Source organism: Octodon degus, unplaced genomic scaffold, assembly GCF_000260255.1.
Source record: "Octodon degus isolate 3935 unplaced genomic scaffold, OctDeg1.0 scaffold00001, whole genome shotgun sequence".
Classification (NCBI taxonomy): domain Eukaryota; kingdom Metazoa; phylum Chordata; class Mammalia; order Rodentia; family Octodontidae; genus Octodon; species Octodon degus.
Genome location: NW_004524577.1, coordinates 31,140,720 through 31,161,481, shown reverse-complemented (window position 1 = coordinate 31,161,481; position 20,762 = coordinate 31,140,720). Strand labels below are relative to the sequence as shown.

At 41.1% G+C, this 20,762-nt stretch overlaps 1 protein-coding gene and 1 pseudogene across 3 annotated transcripts; one reads left to right on the top strand and one right to left on the bottom strand.

Moving 5' to 3' along the window:
- Positions 1-19: 19 nt before the first annotated feature.
- On the bottom strand, positions 20-11,684 carry Dimt1 (DIM1 dimethyladenosine transferase 1 homolog). 3 transcript variants are annotated; one of them, XM_004623058.2, is made up of 12 exons: positions 11,490-11,684; positions 11,220-11,293; positions 10,196-10,282; positions 9,404-9,465; positions 9,226-9,319; positions 9,089-9,138; positions 7,252-7,375; positions 7,025-7,117; positions 5,149-5,213; positions 4,208-4,271; positions 2,840-2,946; positions 20-1,294 (listed from the first exon to the last, which is right to left on the bottom strand). In XM_004623058.2, exons 1-12 carry the CDS (start codon positions 11,566-11,568, stop codon positions 1,252-1,254), a joined length of 942 nt encoding a protein of 313 aa, XP_004623115.1. In that variant the 5' UTR covers positions 11,569-11,684; the 3' UTR covers positions 20-1,251. The 3 variants fall into 3 exon arrangements, with proteins under 3 accessions (XP_004623115.1, XP_023563133.1, XP_023563164.1); XM_023707365.1 differs by lacking the exon at positions 11,220-11,293 and having other exon boundaries at positions 11,490-11,573; XM_023707396.1 differs by lacking the exons at positions 10,196-10,282; positions 11,220-11,293 and having other exon boundaries at positions 11,490-11,562.
- Positions 11,685-18,561: 6,877 nt separating this feature from the next.
- On the top strand, positions 18,562-20,003 carry LOC101583687 (annotated as a pseudogene).
- Positions 20,004-20,762: the final 759 nt, after the last annotated feature.

The window sequence follows — 20,762 nt, the reverse complement described above, 5'->3', positions numbered from 1 at the left end:
TTTTTCTATAATGGTAAGAGTTGATGATACAAGTGAACTTTGCAAAGTTAAGTCATTTTGAGGTTTTACAAATCCAACTCTCAAGTAGTTTTAATATTCAGGTAACAAAATGGTTTAGTTCAGCTAAATAACCTCAGCTTTTTATTCTTCAGACCTGAAAGCTGTTATCTCTAATTGTCATAAAAATTGTACATGTCAGTGATATAGCAGTAACACTTACGGTATGATTTTGAAGCCAAATCTAAAAAAGTAATCCGTTTAAGCTCTTGTCTTCCTCATTCAAAGCATTTTTGCTTTGCTAATGAAAACCATTCCTTTGATTAAATTTTAGGTGTAATGAAGTCCAAATATCAGTGGAAGTATTTTTATTTTATGTAAATGAATTAGCTACTGTAACTTCATTAAAATGCATTAATAGCATTCAGTATTGATTTAAACATAGTAGCTAATAAAACTTGTATGACAGCTATAGAAATTTTCAAATAGCTAAAAGCATCAGGTATATGTGACCCCAGAAACTTTTAGTTGTGGGGGATATCTTTTTTTTTTTTTTTTTTTTTTTTGCTAAGTCTAGGATTATCTTACCAAGAAAGATGATACAGTTTTATAGTTGATTTTGTCCTAGTTGACCTTCACTTTCTAAGTAAGGGGTCAACATCCAGAATGTGGCTGGCCCTGCACTGTGGCAGAGGACTCTGGCTTACGCGCCCACAGTCTACGCTGCAGCAGCACAGCTGGAGAGGCAGGCAGTAAGCGAGAGACTGGAGGATGGACAGGGCAAAGAGCGAGAGAAGCAAAATATGATGGTAAGAAACATTTGTTTTATTGTGCATGTAAGTAAGAAATGGCATGGTAAACAAGTGAGTAGATGAACATACTTTAACTTAAGGGACAAGGTGAAAACCTCAATATTAGCCCATAACACAGTACACAGGAGAGTAACATGTTCTGTATAAACTGTCTGAAATGGTAAGTTTGAGTGCAAGGTTGTGCGTGTCTGCGGCTACGAAAGTTGAATATTATGTATAGATTACACCGTGTCCTATTTGAGACAAACCAACACCAAAACATCCCAGATAACTAGAACTGACCATTTTTAAAAATACAGAGTAATATATCTTACAAAAGTAGTATTAAATCAGAAATAGTCAAGTAAGTAATATCTCAGTGGAATAAAAACACAGTTCATCTTTTCAGTCAGAAAAATAAAATTTTCTTGATTTTAAAAATTCTGTTTCCCAAATACTATCACTACGCAAAGTGGATACCTTCTGCATTGAACCCATGTAGCAATCTGGAAAACAAACAGAAAATAAGATGTCACTGAAAAAAATTGTGGATGTTGTGAAAAAATGGTGTATGAATGGGTTTGTTCCGTTAATTTTTCTACACAAACACATCAGCATTACTTATGCACCTGCTTACTCCTAACAAGTCATTAAAGAAATCTGACTTTGAAACAATGTGTAAGGTATACCCTGGCTGAAACCATGTCATGCTGGTCCTTTTTGTTAACACCTACAAATCTTACTATTAAATTTGGTTGAAATTAAGACTCTAGCCGTCCCAGGCCTAAAGCTCACTGGCACTTGTTCCATTTTATCACTGAGGAAGCAGCTCTGGAATTTGAGGCAGAAGGCAGATAAAAGAATGCGCATCAGGTGCTATTTCTTCTCTTGTGTTCTTAGTGAGGTTCAAATTACCTATTTACACATTGTTTCTCTGTGGATACCTTTGTACCTACCAGACTTTAGGCAGTAAACTACCTTCAGGAAATTTAGGAAGAATGAAAGAAAGTAAAGTTAAAAAAACGGCATTGGGGCCTGGGAGATGGCTCAGTAGAATAAGCGCTTGCCTGGCAAGCACAGGGGCCTGAGTTCAATCCCCGGTTCCACCAAAAAAAAAAAAAAAAAAAATTGCTTTGACTTGAGATTATTTTCAGGCTAGCTCATAGGGTCAAGTCCAATGAATTAAAATATCTGAAAAAGGCAAAGTTAGATATTTAACAGTGTTCAACCCCTAGGATAACACCTAATACAGACTCAGTAGTTGCACTAGAGCCTGTGAAATACACGCTCAATGCAATATACGCTCCATTTGTCTTGGCTATATGGAACTGTTTGCAGCTTGGGAAAGACAAACTGCCCTTTCTTTCTTCAGCCTTTAGAATATGGATGCCTGAAGAGTAAATAGCCAAGAGCTTTGGAAAGATAGTGTTAATGAGAAAAATAAAGAGTACAGGTTAACTTAGCTGATTAACTGAAGCCTTACTCTCAGACTTGCTTAGTTGAAGGAAAAAAACATTGGCTTAAATTGTCCAGGTAATTCTGACATCCTTTTCCTTTGTCTGTGCAGTCTACCTTAGGTTAAAAAAACTATTACTAAGTGAATAAGCAGGTATGATCATAGTAAATAAGCAGGTATGATCATAACAGTTCATGCATAAAAACCTTTTAGCAACAGCTAGTTGGAATAAGTGAACGGGCCTGAGCCAGTTACACATACTAGGATTTTCCTTCCATACTGGTTACTCTGAAGAGACGAACTATGAAGACCAAGACCATGAATGGGGCGGGGGGAACATGAACGCCAAAATGTACATTCACACTGGCAACCTTCTGGCTCAGACTGTTCTTTACTACTCTTAAAGAAAATGTTCATCTGCTGCAGCTAACTAGTCGCCTCCACCTTCTACACCAAATACTGCTCCATGCTATGGAAGCGCTATGCAATAATTCTCCCAGGTAGCACCTTACAACACTTAAAAGCCTTTAATCTCTAATCTGAAGGTATCTCAGTTAAGAAATGTAAACACTAAGGAAAACAGAACTGTAATTACCTGATAAAGTCATCTATGTCCATGGAACGGGCCCGTTTGTCACTAAAACCTGTGCTGGTTAGGATTTGCTGTATTTTATCTGCTATGCTGAAATCTTCTGGTATTATCTATCAATACAAGATTCAGAATAAATGAACAAAATATCTTTAATGAAATTACTTTGGCTCTTTTTTTTTTTTTTTTTTGGTCCAGTAAGTCTAAATTACAGCCATCTTTAATATACCTGTTAACCTGTTAACAACAGCTTTAAAAACTTGATTTGGGTAAGGCAAGGCCTGGATGTCTAATAAGCTAAGTGGCTGATCTTTAACAAATATCCAACACCTTAAACAAAAACTCATATATATTTATATATATGGAGTGCCCTTCCTTCTGATTTGGCAGTACTGGGGACTTAATCCAGGGCATTCTTACAGAACTGTATCTCTAGCCCTTTTATTTGGAGACAGGTCGCACGAAGTCATCCAGGCTTGATTCAAACGAGAGCCTCATGCAGCTCTGGCTCCCAGGGCTGGGATTATGGGTGTACTGCACTACCTTTCTTAATCTTTAAAATTCCAAAAAGTAATTTTGGACTGTTAGAAAATAAAATTATAAACTAAATTTTAAAACAGTTGTTACTTCTTTAGAAATAGCATTTTCTTGCTAAATTTCACCTAATTTTTCTGAGATGATCTCTGATCCTTCCCATCTTCTAGCTAAAGATTTTTCTTGATCCAACATAATTTCTTTAGGCCAATTCGTGACTTCCCCATGTAAAATAGGCCTTACTGTAGTACATTAAACCATGTAACATAGAGAAAACCACAAAAGCCACATATAACACAAAGCTCTATCTTTGGTTAATTACACTAAAAGCTACAAGGCAAATGTCTCTTGTAGGTGAATGTAGTACAAGAGCGCACACTTGCTCAAAGGAAGTCATACAGGTGATCAAAGGCATGAAGCTGACGACCAGGAGTATGCTAGTCGGTCAGACTTCAGTTCCTAAGTGTTCAAAAATATTAACAGTGACTTCACACTTGAGACTGCAACAGACCGAGGATGATCATGGTTCAGAAGATAAATTATATGTAACTTAAACTGAACAAGCCGCACATTTTGTAACTGATGAAATTGCAACTCAGCTGGATGCCATCCTTGTTACATTAAAAAGAAATGTCAGTAGAGAAAAGAGGACAGTATGAAGGAGTGCAGGTTGTTCCAGTTCACTCCAGAGACCACAGCTGCTTCACCCTCGGAACCAGGTCAAGCTGGTGCTCGTCACACGCTGTCTCCTAAGGAGCCGACGGCACATGCAAAAGTCTCAATGACAAACATAGATGGCCATTTTAAAACAAATCACTGAGAACAGCAGTTTCTACTTACAATATTATGGATGGAACAGTGAATTCTGTAGTTCTTTTCCAGTAGCTGTTGTACTGCATTTGACCTATGGCATAAATGAAACCACTGTTATTCCAAAATCAGCTGTTGGCATACTTCCTTTCAGTTTAAACAACACAATCTGAAATTAAGGAATTTTACAAGATGTTCAGTATTTAAGCTTATGAAGCAAACACTAAATAAAAGAGTCCTGACAAGCATCTCTTAAAAAAAAAAAAAAATACACATTGTATTCGTTTTTTGTTTTAAGAAAGTCTCAGGCCAGGCTTGGTGGCACACACCTTAATACCAGCATTCAGGAGGCTGAGGATGCTGTGAATTGGAGGCCGCCCGGGCTACACAGTTCGAGCAAGGCTGAAACACACAAGACCCTGTCTCAAAAAAACAAAATGAAAGTCCTGCTATGCTGCCCAGGCTGATGGCCTGTGCTAAAGGAATACTCCTGCCTCAGCTTCCATGTAGCTAGCTTGGAGTCTTGGCATGGGCCAGCACCCTAGCTTAAATTCTTCACAGATGTTCTCCTAACAATGATCGCAAACCTACAGCATGCGTGCTGCAGCAGGTCTACAGAGTGCTCTTTCAGCATGCAAGCCAAATCGTCCCAACAGCCAGGCAGCAAATAGCAGGGTTTTTCTAACTGCAGTGTTGGCCCTTTGTGATAAATAAGTGGGTTGGGGGTTGCAATTTGCACACTCAGTCTCTAAACGATTCCCTATCACTGACCTAGGCCCTCCACAAACCCCGTAAAAGCATGTCTCAGCTGGGTGCGGTGGCATTTGCCTGTAATCCCAGGTCCTCCAGAGGCTACTACCACATTCAAACAGCCTTGCAATTGAGGGTCTCAAAAAGAAAACGGGGGCAGAGGTGGCTCTGTGGTAAAGTGCACTGGTACTTCGTGAACAAGAAATTAGTGAAACACTTACTTAAATGCTGCAGACAGTGTCTTGTTTTTCCTAACAAAAGTAATCCTTACTAGGCCATCCCATTCCTGAAATAGAAAATTCATTATTTTCTTCTAAGTTTTAAACTTTTTTTTTTTTACTGGGAATTGAACTCATGACTTCCCGCTTGCCAGGCAGGTGCTATGCTACTGAGCTACATCCCCAGCCCTAAATACTCAACCTCTTCTTTGTGTCTGCAAAGTACCGTCTTCTAATAAATAAAACTTTTAGAGTAATAAAACTGTATATCTTGATCTGGCTGGCATGCATGCAAAAAGTAAGATGCATTCTTCTACATTTTTGTGTGCCTCGCTGAATATATTTTTATCATTTTTCTTTCTTTTTTTTTTTTTTCTTTTTTCTTTTTTTTGCTCCAAATGCCTTCAGGGCAGGTTTGGCTGGCTTGAGTTCTGGGGATCGAACCCCAGCAACCTGAGCCTGACTGCTTTGTTGAAGCAGCCACTTAAAGAGCTGAGCTAAGGGGCAGGCCCTCTATCATTTTTCTTAACTGGAAAAATGTATAGTTATCCCATGTGTAAACAAAGAACATGGCACGGCATTTAATTATGCCTAAGTATCATTTTCATAAATAAGATTCAGGAGGACCCAGGATACAGCTCAGTAGCCTAAGTGCCTGTCTGGCAAGTACACGGTCCTGAGTTTAATTCCTGGTACCAAAAACAAATAAATAGATTAAAAATAAGATTCAAAACAGACATGTAAATAAGATGTGGCAGATTAAACCTGTAATCCCTGCACTTGGGAGGTTGAGGCAGGCAGGAAAACTAAGTTTATACCCAATTTGGACTACATAGCAAGTTAAAGCCCAGCTTAGAACACACAGTAAGACCCTACCTTAAAATAAAAAGAATAAATAGACACAAAGTCACACACAGTGGTGCATGCCTATAATCCCATCTACTCTGGACTCAGCTGAGGCAAGGCCTAGACAACTTAGTAAGACCACAGCTCAAACGGTAAGAAAAGAGCTTGTGATGTAGCTGTGGGGAAGCTCCAGTGGGTTCAGTCTTAGTGCTGACACTCCCCACGCCCCACAGACACACCTAAACCTTCCACCAGTTACTGTCAAATCACCCCATTTACCACCAGCTTATGACAATGATGTTTTTCCTCTTGATTATTCACATCTAGTGGTCTGGATTGTTTTATACCACCAAAATGATTTTTTTTAAATGTTAATAGTATTATTGGTGGTGCATACCTATTGTCTGAAAAAGTGCTAGAGATGTGGCTCAGTGGGGAAGGCCTGGGTATCCAAAAAAAAAAAAAAGTTAAGAGTATTTAAAACTTCATTTTACCTTTTATTGCATCTCTCAAGTTTTATTCACACAGACAAGTCTTCACATCTATCATCTTAAGCAAAATGCAGCTGCATTCTAATTGTTTTGCCATTTACATCTTTTCCATGTTTTCCGTGGTCTTCAAAACTATCTTACAAGGGCCGGCCAGATAGCTCAGCCACTGAGTAAAGCACCTGCTTAGGCAAGCGCAGGGACCGGCGTTCGATCCACTGTGTGCAGGCACTCTGAGATTGCAAATGAGACTGGGTGTGGTGCGCATGCCTATAATCCCAGTGCTTGGGAGGCTGAAAACAGGAGGATCACTGAAGTCCGATCTATGTAGTGAGACCCTGCAGACCCGATACTAAGTACATTTAAAAAAAAAAACAAACTATCTTACAAATTATTCCATCTATTCTATCACCAAGGTATCACACTTTACATTCTCCTATAGTTAGACATTTAGGTGGATTCAATAGTTTTCTGCTGCCACAGAGACACATCATCTTCCAGCCTGGATGCTTTCTTTACTGAATGACCTAGAATTTAAGGCTCACCTGAAAATTGATGGGCGGTGGTGGATTCTTAGGTTCTATTCTTACAACACTGGATTCGACTTTAGGTGGTGGTCTGAAGTTATTCTTTCCCACCTGTTAATCAGAAAATATTCAGTGCTCTCAAAGGCACGTTTTAGTCATCAAATGTACTCTCCTAACAGTAGGTCGAAGTAGGTGCTCAAGGATAAATTAAGCTAGAATATTTTAATGATAAAAAAATCACTTACTTTCATTAGATGGTCCACACGAGCTAAAAGCTGTGTATTAATTGAGAGTCTGCAGTATAATTTATCCCCAGGCTTGGCAACTAATCTGAGAGCAAATTCTCTTTGAAACATAAGTATAGCACATCTGAAAGAAGCCAGAAAGAACAACTGGGATGAGGGAAAGAAAAAAAGAGAGGGAAATACACACATACACACACACGCACACACACACACACAATAGCTACCATAATTATACTACTAATTTCTATTGGTTTACTGAAAGGAAGAGTTAATGCTTGTTTGATCAATGTTGCAAGCCTGTATCTCGTAATCTGAACAACTACTCTGAGGACAACAACATGCAATACAATGACAATTGTTAATTTTCTACCATCTTGTTTGGAAATTCTGTATCATTTTCAATTTATTTTTTAATTTTTACTCTCTTTAAAATTTAAAGAAAATATTTTTTTTTTTTTTCTGGAGAGGGAAAACAGCAAATTGGTATCTGTAGTTAATAGCAATTAGTTTAGTTGGTCAGAAGGTGCAACACTTTCAGGGCTGGTGAGATGGGTCAGTGGTCTAAAGCACCTACTTAGGACAAGCTTAGCAAAGCACAGGGACCACAGTTCAATCCCCCCGCACCACATGCCAGCCAGCCCCGCCCCCTGGTGGGCTGAGCTGGCCACACACACACACACACATAAATAAAATTTTTAAAAAAAGAAAGAAGGTACATTTTCTACCTTAGCATACTTACCAAAAAACAAGAGACAGAGCTGCTGAATTTGAGGCCAGCCTGAGCTAAACAAAATCCACTCGATAGCAGGATTACACTGTGCTACACTGCACTCTTAAAAGGTAAGGCTGGAGAACAAAGCTGTGGACTACAGAGCCCCATTAGGAGTTTAAAGAATGGGAACTCTTATCTTCAGTAAACGATGGGGAGGGTTTTGGAAGCTAACAAAAAGAATTACCTTTTTTTTTCTTTCTGGTACCGGATATCAAACTCAGGAACTTGTGCTTGCCAGGCAGGCATTTGCGTTGCTGAGCTATCTCCTTAGCCCAGAAACATCTTTCAAGTTGCACTCTTTTTTTTGAGACTGGGCCTCATTCTGCAGCCCAGGCTGGCCTTGAACTCCGTGGTGATCCTCGTGCCTCCCAAGGAGTTCATTGGCATTGCCACCATTTTTTAACAATGTGAGTCACATCAACAAATTTATTTGTGAAGACCAAGACAGGAGGATTCCAAGTTCAAGCCCAACCTGGGTGACTTAGTAACTTCAGTATGGACATATGTCAAAAAATTTTATGAAGGCTGGGATGTAGCTCAAAGGCTGTATGCACCTCCAATGGGAAAGAAATCTGCACGCCAAAGAGATCCATCTATGTATTTATATACTTCTAACAAGTTTCAAGAACTCATAATCACCTATACCACATGCAGTGCCTTCTGATATTTTCTACTATGTCACCTTACAAAAAAGGGTGGTCATGACTCTATTTTATAACCACTAAGTGGAATCTGACTTGCATTTTGAAAGCTAATGGTACTGCATTAGAGGCCAGTTATGGGAGCTACTGCAGTTACCTACACATGGTAATAAAAAGTCTGATTTAGACTAACAGCAGAGGGTTAGAAAACAGGAAAAGGCGTGCAGACACACACACACACACACACACACGCACGCACCCAACTTTTGCCAACCCAGGAAAGACCATTATACAAATCAGTATTTTCTACAAAACTTCCCAGGAGTTTTTCAACAGGCTTGATTTTTATTTTCAGCTGTATTCCTGATCTATACTGTCAATCTTTCTTAAAATTTGGCAGTAATTCTGGTCTTTTGTCACAAACCTGAAGAAAGGTCGGTGCAGCAGCAGCTTGAAGACAAAAGGAGATGATATCTGTAAAAGAATTCCTAATTACTTTCATGAAAGGCACTGAGAAACCAGAGAAGCATTTGGAATGTCTCTGACCATTCAAGGACATACCTGATAAGGCAAGTTTGCCACACAAGCGTCAAAAAATGGCAAATCTGTTTTCAGCACATCCCCCACCATCACCTGAAGTTTGTTGGCCAGGGGCCTGAAGATTAGAAAAGACATTTAAAAAGAATATTGTTTCATAAACTTGAAATGTACTTTAATTCTATCTGTTGTGTATACTCACGTGCCCTGTACTCTTTTGTGAAGTTCGGCTACCAGTCTTGGGTCAAGTTCGCAGGCAACTACCTGAAGAACAACAAAAATTTTTCTTAGGTAGTAGTGGTTAGGTGGCACCACCATCTCAGAGGCTTGAATATGAACTCTGTGGTTCAAGTAACTCCAACTTTTTTGTTCCTCCAGGACTTGAGGTGGTGAACTGCTGTTGACAATTTTTTTTTTTTTTTTTTTTTGTGGAACCGGGGATTGAACTCAGATCCTTGTGTTTGCCAGTCAAGCGCTTATCCTACTGCGCCATCTCCCCGGCCCCTGACAAATATTTTTGAGTTATCTCAGTGTTCCCATTTTGTTCTTTTGGTTCTCTAATGAGCACATAAACAATCTCCTAGGGTAAATTCCTTATTGATACAACAAATGTGGTTTCTGCTATCCTAATATGTATTTTCTAAGTTAAAATTTCTAGTAAGAGACTGAAAATCACTATAAAAATAATAGCAATTAAAAGTGGGTTGTGGGCTTGGGAGATAGCTCAGCAGCATACATACCTATTTGGCAAGCACAAAGTCCTGAGTTCAGCAGTCTGCCCATTAGCTCAGTTGCTTAACTGCCTGATTAAACAAAGCCGTCAGGCTCAGGATGCTGTGGTTTGATCCCCAGATCCTCAAACCTTAACAGACCTGTCCTTCAGGCATCCTGAGCCAGCCAAGAAAAAAAAAATCCTTCTGAAAGTCCTGAGTTCAAGCTCCACTATGGGAGTTAAGAGAGAAACAGGGTTGTATTTGCAATACAGCTGAGTTACCTTTTTTGCCTTTTCTAGTAACTTTACAGTCATGTTACCAGTTCCAGGTCCAACTTCCAGCACCACATCGGTGGGTCTTAAGGCAGCCTAAAAGCAAGCATAACTGTTCAGTTCTCCTGGCACCACCCACACGCTTACATCTGAATGTCTCTGTTCAGTGTTGAGGTTCTACTCTTTACAATTTTAGATTTTTTCAGGATCCATGTGGTTTACAAAACTACCTCAATATTATGTGCTAGTGAAAACCTAAGTTCTCTCCTCAGCTGGGAGAATACCTGACTTTAGGTGTCCAAAAACCAGGAACAGCAGATCTGTGCCTGGTTCACTTTTGCTTTCTACCGTGCAAATGATTTCAGCAGCCTTGTTACCAACTTTTCATTTTTCCCACAACCAACAAGTTCAAATCAGAGAGGAATGAATATGATAGCATGCTGACCTAAGATTCCCCAGCTCTTATTCCATGTATGACTTCGGGTACCCAGAATACAGAGAGCGGCAATATTCTGTAACATCCAATTCATGTGTAAAGCAAGAACCTTTTAACCTTTCTGCAGCTCCATGATGTTTCCCTTGTAACCTTGCAAATAAAAGTAATCTGCACCATCTCTATTTCATTTCCTACCAATCATCTATAAAAATAAGAGAATGATCAACTATATAGGAAGACTATTGCAAATAATTCACGTGGCACTGAAATACACAGAACAATTTATATGCAATACCATGTTGTTCTGGGAAAGACTTTTTTAATGTGTAGTTTTGAGTGCAATAAATAGAAATAGTGACATGGTGCTTAGGAAGTGATTAGAACTGAACAAGTACAAAAGACTAATTAGAAAGTAGGCAATCCACAGACGCTGAGTTTGGGATTAGAAGAAATACAGACCTACAGAATGAAGCACCCTAGATAATTCTTTAATTCAACAAGTATTTAAAGGACATCTATTTTACGCAGGGCACCCTGCCTGCGCTTAACTATTTTCCAAAGTAAAAATAACCAGACAGCTTTCCTCTCCACACCCACCTTATCGATAATACTGTTAACAATGAGAGGATTTTTCAAAATGTGCTGCCCAATCCCCGTGTTGAAAGTGAGTCCTGGAAGAAGACATGAAACAGCCTTAATTTTCCAAACAAGCTGAGCGATCACGCCGCCCCGAGAAACACGCAGGATGGGTACGGGGAAGCAGGCATTCCCAGCCGGGCCGCGGAGCCCAGGCCGCCCCGGCCGCCGCTCCCGCGGCTCCCGTCCCGCGCCGCGCCGGGCCCAGCTTCCTCCCGCGGCAGCGCGCACCTCCTGCGCTCTTGAGCTCCCGGCTCTGGTCCTGCCTCTTCCGACGACGGACGCTCGCCCCCGACTTGACCTTCGGCATCTCAACAGGAAACCCACCCAGAGTCAGCAGAGTCGGGGGTCGCCACAGTCGGCTTGCCCAAACCTCCAGACCCGGTGCTCTCCACCTTGTACTTCACCGCGTGGAGGAGGGGTGGGCCCCCTTCCCCGCCTCCGCCCGCCCTAGCTCCTCCCCCAGATGGGCGGGGCTTGTAGCCCAGTAGCCACTGGGAATTGTAGTCGACGCCTGAAGGAACGCCGGACGGAAGAACTCACTCTTCCCAGAAGACCCCGCGCCACCAAGTCTGGCAGCGTTTGGATTGGCTGGTGTACAGCGGAGGCGGAGCCTCCCGTCTCTATCTGCATATAGAGATTTAAGGCGTGTAGTGGGGCTCGCTGTCTGCCTAGGTTTGGCACGTGGACGTTTTAGTGTGTTATGTTTGAGAACGCAGACAACCTGAAAGAGGGTTCTTTGACGTGTTTCCCAGTTTCCCTTCATATTGTGGGGTGGGAAGCCCAGAATTTGGAAATAAAGTTCGTGTTCTTTTGGGGGAATTTGTTCTGCTGCCCCCCTTGTGGAAGATTCAGTTGGAATCGTCGTCTCTAGTTCCACTGGGGCTTCTGGATGCTCCCAGTCCCCTGCGCCTCGTCAGTCATTCCCTTAAACATTTATTGAGCTCTAGCCATGGAGCTGACCCAAATGCAGGATGGTTTAGCATACACAAATCAACAATTATGTCACACAAACAGATGCAAGGACAAAAATCACACGCTCATCTCAGTTGATATAGAAACGCCATCGACAATATCCAGTATCCTTTAGTGAAGAAAACAGATACAGAAGAACTTTATCCCAATACGATAAAAGCCATTTGTGACAAACCTGCCAATATCATATGAAGTGGGGAGAAACAGGGCACTTGCCCTCTAAAGTGAGGGAAAAACAAGGATGCCCGCTATTAACAGTTCCGTTTAACATAGTACTCATCGCACTAGCAAGAGCGTGTAGGCAGGAAGAAGAGGTAAAAGGCATATGTATAAGAAGGGAATGAGTCAAAATATTACTGTTTTTCAGATGACCTGATCCTCTGAATAGAAGACCCAAAGTTCCACAAAAGACTCTTAGAGGTAATAACCACATTCAGCAATGTAGCAGGATACAAAATCAACACAAAAAGCAATAGTTTCTATGCACCAATAATGAACCCACTGAGAATAAAATTAAGGGAAAAAACCATTATTCACAATAACATCAATAAAAAATAAATTCTGTGCTTTGGAATTGAGCTAAGGAAGTGAGCAACCTTTGCAATGAAAAATAGTTCTCTGAAAAAAAGAAATCCAAGAAGACATCAGAAAATGAAAAAAATATCTCCTATTCCTGGATATGTACAACCAATACAGTCAAAATGACCATACTTCCAAAATTTGTATAGAAGTTTAAGACAATCCCAATCACAATACCAACAACATTCCTCAGAGAGCTAGAATTTGCTAATGTTTCAAGTACTCAAATTCATATGGAAGCAGAAGTGACCCAGACTACCAAAACCAATACCCAGCAAAGTGAGGACACCCCAATCCCAGACTTAGGGTTGTATTACAAAGCTGAAGTGATATAAACAGCATGATATTCACACAGAAACAGACATGAGGCTCAGTGGAACAAAATACTGAATGCCGAAACAATCCAACCATATCCAACTATATAATTTTCAAAGGGACCAAAAACATACACCTGAGGAACATATCCCCTTTAACAAATGATGCTGGGAAAACTATTCCCATCCAGAAGATTAAGTCTAGACCCATATCTCTCATTATGTGCTAACCTAAAATCAAAATGGGTCAAAGATTTAAAGGCTAAAACATAAACACTTAACCTGCTGGAGGTAAAACTCTTGAAGTCTTAGACACAGGCAAGGCCTTTCTGAGCAAGAACCTTAGTTGCATAGGAAACAGTACCAAGAATCAACAAATGGAATCATATGATATTTAAAAAGCTTCTTCTATACAGTGAAGGAAACAGCCAACTATTCCTCATACAGAGGACTTATATCTAGAATGTATAAAGAACTCAAAAAATTAGATCTTTCCAACTAAAGGACCAATGAACAAATGGGCAAATGAAATCAATAAACACTTCACAGAAGTACAAAGACCAATAAATGCATGAAGAAATATTCAACACTGTTGGCTACTAGAGAAATGCAAATTAATACAGTACGGAGCTGGAGGAGCTGGGGAGATAGTTCAGTAGCATAGTGCCTGCCTAGCAAATACAAGGTCTTGAGTTTGATTCCCAGTACTAAAAGAAAAACAGAAACACTGAGCTGGGTTTGATGGTGCATGCCTGTAATCCCAGCTCTTGGGAAACTGAAAGGAGGACTTCTGTGAGTGTGAGGCTACTGGTTTAGGTTCATAGTGAGTCGAAGATCAGCCTAAGCTACATAGCAAAAATGTGTCTCAAATAAAGAAACAAGCAAACAAGTAACAAAAAGGAAGCCAACAACACTGAGATTGCATTTTAGCCCAGAAAGAATTGTGTCATCGAGAAATTTAATAATCACAAAAGCTAGTGAGGCTGTGGGAGAAATGGAAATCTTCTACATCGTTGGCAGGGATGTGAAATTGGTATGGCCACGATAGAAATCAGTGTGGAGATCCCTCAAAAAACTAAAAGTAGAAATTCCACTTAACCCAGGTATTCCCCTTCCAGGTATCTTCCCCCAAAGACATTCTATTACAATTTACATGCACAGCATTGTTAATAGCAGCTTAATTCATAATAACTAAATTTTGGAATCAGCCTATATGTCCATCAAAGATGAATTGATAAAGAAAATGTAATATTTAGTACTCAATGGAATACTACACTGCCATAAAAAAGAAAAACTTAGGTCATTTGTAGGAAAATGGATGCACTTTGAGACTCTCATGTCAAGTCAAATAAATGGGACACATAAGTTTAAATATCAAATGTTTTCTCTTATATGACAAACCCAAATTATAAATGAAGAGTAAAATAAGATAAAAAATAGACACTAGGAAGTAGGGAGTTGGATCTTTCTCAGATAGGAAGTGGATCAAGAGATGGAGAAGGAGGGAGGGAAAAGAGATGAATAAAAGATTTAAGATGTGTTATGTACATGCACCAACCCCTTGCAAGGGACGTAAAGATGGACTGAAAAAACAATGACAGCCAAGAAAAAATTAAATCATATTTTAATTGATCCTGATAGTCTTTGTTGTTAACAAGACTTAATAAAAAGTGAAAGCACATTTTAATAGCATTTAAGTACACCTCTTCTACTTTAATAGAAAAGGTGCACTTAAATTCTAAGCATGCTTGAAATGTTTACCTTTAAAGTGTCAGTGCATACAATAAAGAAAAAATGTTAAGCATTTTCTTATACATACTATAGTTCTTTGCAGAATTTTGTTGTACTCAGAAGTCATAGAGACATTAAGAACACTAGAATTCACACATTTTATGTAGGTTTCACACTGACCAGTGGTCCTATAAAAGAAGAATACAATTCAACTGGGCAAACTAAATTAAAATCTAATATCAAGTTTTTGGCTTTGCGACAATCTCCAAATCTAAGCACTAGTGGAGTGCTGCCTTAAATAGCAGGGTAATTTCTAAACATGTTCTAATTTTTATATAATCATAAATACTACATTAAGTTTAATTAAGAAAGAAGATAATGGCTTGTGCTTCATACCAGCACGAGTGTGTTAGTCTCTTTCACAATACTACAACAAAGTACCTGAAGCTGGGTAATTTAATAAAGAAAGGGAGCTGCAGGTCGGGGGCCTCCTATGGTGACGGTTTCCTTGCTGTCAGCATCCTGAAACAGCACAGAGCATCGCATGGCAAAAGCTGGGGGCATATGTGTCTACACCTCCACTCTCCCTCCTCCTAAAGGAAACCACTGATGGTAAGTTAACTTGCAGGATGGGAAAAGCATTTGTGATAGCTACTCGGATAGGGCAGCAATATCTAGAATGTATAAAGAACCCCAAAACATCACATTCCCATCCAAATTTAAAGACTCAGTACAAAAATGTGCATCTGACCTAGCTGAGGTAGCGCATGCCTGTAATCCCAGCACTTAGGAAGCTGAGGCTAGAAGGTTCCTGGGAGTTTGAGGCCAGCCTGGGCTACATTCTGATTTCAAGGCCAGTCTGAACTCCACAGGAAGACCCTCTTAGGAAAACCCCCTAAAACCAAAAATGTGTATCTGAAGCCAATAGACACTTCTTAGATGAAGAAGTACAAACAAATAAATGCATGGAAAAAATGCTCAATATCACTAGCCATTTGAGAAAATAATGTTCAATGTCACTAGCTCAACAAAACTAGTTAAAAACAACACTGAGGAGCTTGGGTGATAACTCAAACCATAAGCACCTACATGGCAAATGAAAGGTCCTGAGTTTGATCCCTCGTTCCAAAAAGAATAAGGAAGAAGAAAAAAAAAAGGAGGAGGAGGAGGAGGAGGAGAGGAGGAGGAAGAAAAGAATGAGGGGGAAAAATCCATCAATAACAAATGCTGGTGAGGCCGTGGGATGAAAAGAACCCTTCTTTGGTGATACTGTAAACTGATACAACCTCTGTGGAAATCAGTATGGAGACACCTCAAGAAAACGAAAAGTAGACATTCCATTTGATCCAGCTGTTCCCCCTTTAGATATCTTCCCCAAAGGGTTAAACACCTCACCGCACAGTAATGCATGCCCATGTTTATAGCAGCACAGACCATAAAAGGTAAATCTTAGAAACAACTTATATGTCCCTCAACAGATGAATGGATAAAAAATATGGTATTTATACACAATGCATTCCTACTCTGCCATTAAAAGGGTAAACTCATTTATAGGAAATCAGATGCACCTTGAGACCTTAATGCTAAGTGAAGTAACTCAAGACATGAGCTGAACTAGCCCATGGTTTCTCTTTTATGAAAGTCTCAATATATATGTAAATATATATTTTATATATCAAAATAAAAGACAGATAATAGAAAAAAAGAGAAAGAAAAAATACTGTAATCCAGTGCAGACAATGTCGCTAACAGTGTACCTCAATTTAGTGCAATTGTCTTACAGATTTTATATGGTTTTTGGCCTAGTAGTCCTGTTTTCAATCTGTATATATGGGACACCTAACTTTATAAGGTCTTTTTTAAAAATATTTATTTATTTATTTGTGTGTGTGTGTGTGTGTGTGTGTGGCCAGCTCAGCCCACCAGGGGGTGGGGCTGGCTGGCATGTGGTGCTGGGGGATTGAACCGCGGTCCCTGTGCTTTGCTGGTTCTAAGTAGGTGCTTTAGACCACTGAGCCATCTCTCCAGCCCTATAAGGTCTTATAAGATAAATAAACAAATCTGATGCCAGAAAAGCAAAAGGGGTACGGGGGGAAGAGGGGGTGGAAGTGTGTTGTGTCCATGGACCAGTCCCCTCCAGTGAACGTAATCACTGTGCCCTGCAAACTTGTACTAATAAAAGTGAAAGCCAGAAAATCGATAGAGGAAGTAACGCACACATCATCAGGGGTCTTCATCCACGGATGCTCCGTCGGGACGCTCTTTATCCTGATCATCTCCCACCTTCCAACGCCAGAGTCGGACTAAGTGCCCGTGTCTGCCTGCCTTGACAACATGAACTCCTGGACGCACTCAATCATGTCAGTGAGTCTACACATTGTCAGAACGGACTTAGTGATAATCAACACTGCTCAGAAGCACTGGTTGGATCAGTATTTCCACATTATTACCATTCTTAAAAGAGAAACCGAGGTCCACTAAAATTTTAAAGGGTTATTTGAATACATTCATAAATCTGCTCTAAATGGCGGGGAGTTTAGGGCTCCTCTAAAGGGATTCTAAAAAAAGGATTCTTTCTTTCTTTCTTTCTTTTGTTCGTTCTTTCTTTCTTTCTTTCTTTCTTCTTCTTTCTTTCTGACAGGTCTCATGAGGTAGTTAAGGCTGGCCTTGAACTCACTATGTAGCCCAGTAAGGCCTCAATCTTGTATTCTCCTGCCTCAGCCTCCTTAGTGATGATATTTCAAGCATGTGCCACCAGTCCCAGCCAGGGGAAGGTTTAATTAAATGTGGAGCTATGGCAAAGAAAATTCCCAGTCAGTAGTTAGTTGGTAATTTCTAATTAAGTTTCCTTTTCTCATGTACTAACTTGAATTTTGATTTCCTTGTGTAGGAATCCAAGGTGTTCAAATAGCCTCCCAATTAATTATTTCAATCTCGTAAAACAATACATATCATGGCTCTAAGTGATGCTTTCCAAATGTAACAAAAAAAAGTTATTAGCCAGGCACAGTGACACATTCCTGCAACCCACTCAAGAGGCCAAGGCAGAAAGATCATGAGTTTGAAGTTCACTTTAGCTACATGGCAAGTTCAAGGCTAGCCTTGGCTACACAGCAAAGCCTGGTCTCAAAGCACAACCACCAAAACCAAAAAGAACATGAAATATTATTGTAGTTAGACATCTTTTCTTGGAACTCATTTGAGGTCTGCAGTGAATGTGTCTTTAAGTTAGCATTTGCTTCAACTTCATGCTTTTCTTTGCAACTCTTAACTACATGCAGAAGAAAGCACTGGATTTATATTAGGGTTCAGATGTACCCTATACAGGTACAATCAACATTTAATTTAAATGATTGCCTGTGTGTGTAAAAAGTCCAGGAAAATAGTAAATGAAATGCAGCACTATATTATTTAGTCATATTAACATATTGTTTGTTCATAATAATAGATCTTACAGTAATAGAGCTAGGACCTTCAAATGCCTCTTAATTTAATCTAAGTTAGAAATTTCCTTAGACTTTCTTTTTTTAAATTTTTTCCCCTAGACTTTCAAAGTGTCTATTTCTTCTAAACGAGCAGAAGAAATCTACTCTTGTAAGCCAATTACTTTATTCTATTTTGAGTTACATAATTTTTCCACATTAAGTATTCCTCATAGTGGTTTTAACATTTTTTCAAAAATAATAAAACAAGAAATAAAAGGTATGGCTGTGATCCAGTGCTTGGTGCTGTGGAAGGGTTGCTGGTGTGATGCGGTGCTGACCACCGGCACCCCACAGCTCTCCAGGTCCTTTCCCTGTAGGTGTCAGCACTGTGCCCTGGGGAGAGGGCAATGCCTGGTACCATTCTGTATTCCAGCCACAGAACCTGCGTGAAGACCAGGTGCTGGCCCTGGAGGCCAGGCCTGACAACCTGACCTGTAAGAGCCAGTGGCTGATGCTGCGGGGGCGCCTGATCCTTCCAGCAAGCCCTGGCTGGTACCACCTCCTGCCTTACACTGTCCGAGCCATGGAGAAGCTGGTGCAGTGACAGACCAGGAGATGTAAACCTTTGGGGGCCAGAAAATCGACATGCCCAGCTTTGGCCCAGCTGAGCTGTGGTGAGCCACCAACTGTTGGCAGCTGATGGGCAAGGAGCTGCTGAGGTTTAGAGACAGACATGGCAAAGAATACTGCTTAGGACTAACTCACGAGGAAGCTATGACAGCCCTGGTCACCTCCCAGAAGAATTTGTCCTGTAAGCAGCTTCCATTCCTGCTGTACTAGGTAACAAGGAAGTTTTGGGATGAACTAAGTCTCCACTGTGGTCATCTCCAAGGCTGCAAGTTTTACATGAAGGATATGTACACCTCTGACTCCTCTCCAGAGGCTGCCCAGCAGACTACAGCCTGGTGTGCGGTGCCTACTGCAGCCTCTTTCACAGGTTGGGGCTGCAATTCATCAAGGCTCAGGCAGATGTGCGCAGCATCAGGGGCACCATGTCTCATGAGTTCCGGCTACCAGTAGATGTTGGAGAGGACCAGCTTGTCGTCTGTCCCAGCTGCAGTTTTTTGGCCAACAAAGAAACTCTAGACTCGTTATAAACAAACTGCCTGTCAGGGCCCTCTGACTGAAACCAAAGGCACTGAGGTGGGGCACACATTCTACCTGGGGACCAAGTACTCCTTCATTTTCAATGCCCAGTTTGTCAATGCCCATGGCTGAAATGGGGTGCTATGGCAAACTATCCCTGGCTGAAATGGGGTGTTATGGCCTGGGTATGATGCGGATCTTGGCTGCTGCCATTGAAGTTCTGTCTACAGAAGACTGCATCTGCTGGCCCAGACTTCTCGCCCCTTACCAAGTCTGCCTCATCCCTCCTAAGAAGGGCAGCAAGGTGGCAGCAGCCACAGAGTCGTGGAGCACCTGCATGACCACATCGTAGATGGTGTCCCTCAGCTCTGAGGATAGATTCTGCTGGATGATCAGACCCATCTGACCATTGGAGACAGACGGAAAGACACCAACACACTTGGCTACCGATTCGTGATTGTCTGGCAAGGAGGCCCTGGAGGACCTGGCACATTTTGAGGTTTGGTTCCAAGACACTGGCGAGGCTCACCAGAGAAGGAGTCATGGAGCTCCCGACCCGAGTGCAGGTTGTCTGAGTGCCCGCGCTGTCACTCTAACTGCATTTCCTGCCCCTTTTCTGGGCATTAGTCCAGAAACAGGGCAGCTCATGAGGGTATGCCACTGTAGCGGAACTAGGTTTATCTACTCATTTGCTTGGATTATTTGTATGTGATGTCGTTAACCCAATCACTTGCTCTTGGCTGGCTGTGCACCACATGCCAGTCCCTTCTGGAAGCTTCTTGTGGGAGTCTGAGAGGCAACAAAGACCTAGTTCTAGTACTGGCCCTTACACAAGTTCCTTCTCTTCTCAGCCAAGTTTCTCATGTGTGGGACAAGAATGGCTGAGGGAATGATCCCCTCACCACACCCCGTCCTGCCAGCTACCATGGGCCTCTGTTGTACCAGCCCACAGTACAGGGCTGCCAGAGCTCCCCTACTGAGAATCAGATCTGCTGCCTGCTTCAGGCCCAGTTTCCCCATCTTTAACATGAGAGAATACAACTAGATCTGTAAAGTCCTTACAGGGTGGCCCCCAAAGCACCTCCAGACTCTTGGCCCTACTGAGGTGGCCGAAGCACTGAAATCATGTTCTGTTGATTGAATAAAGTCAAACATGTTGGAATGAGCCTTTCATGTTAACTTCAAACATGAAATATTGCTATTTTGGGGCCTGGGCCTAGCTCAGTCCTTTAAATGGCTGCTTCCACAAAGCTGTCAGCCTCAGGTGGCTGGAGTTCAAACCTCACAACTCTCCCGCTGGCCAAACGTGCCCTGAAGGCATGCAAGGAACAAAA

Coding starts and splice junctions, on each gene's coding strand:
- Dimt1 (XM_004623058.2), bottom strand. CDS start 11,568: ATGCCGAAGGTCAAGTCGGGGGCGAGCGTCCGTCGTCGGAAGAGGCAG. Junction 9,320..9,403: donor CACAAAAGAGTACAGGGCAC/GTGAGTATACAC, acceptor TCTAATCTTCAG/GCCCCTGGCCAACAAACTTC. Junction 5,214..7,024: donor CACCGCCCATCAATTTTCAG/GTGAGCCTTAAA, acceptor TTTCTATTTCAG/GAATGGGATGGCCTAGTAAG.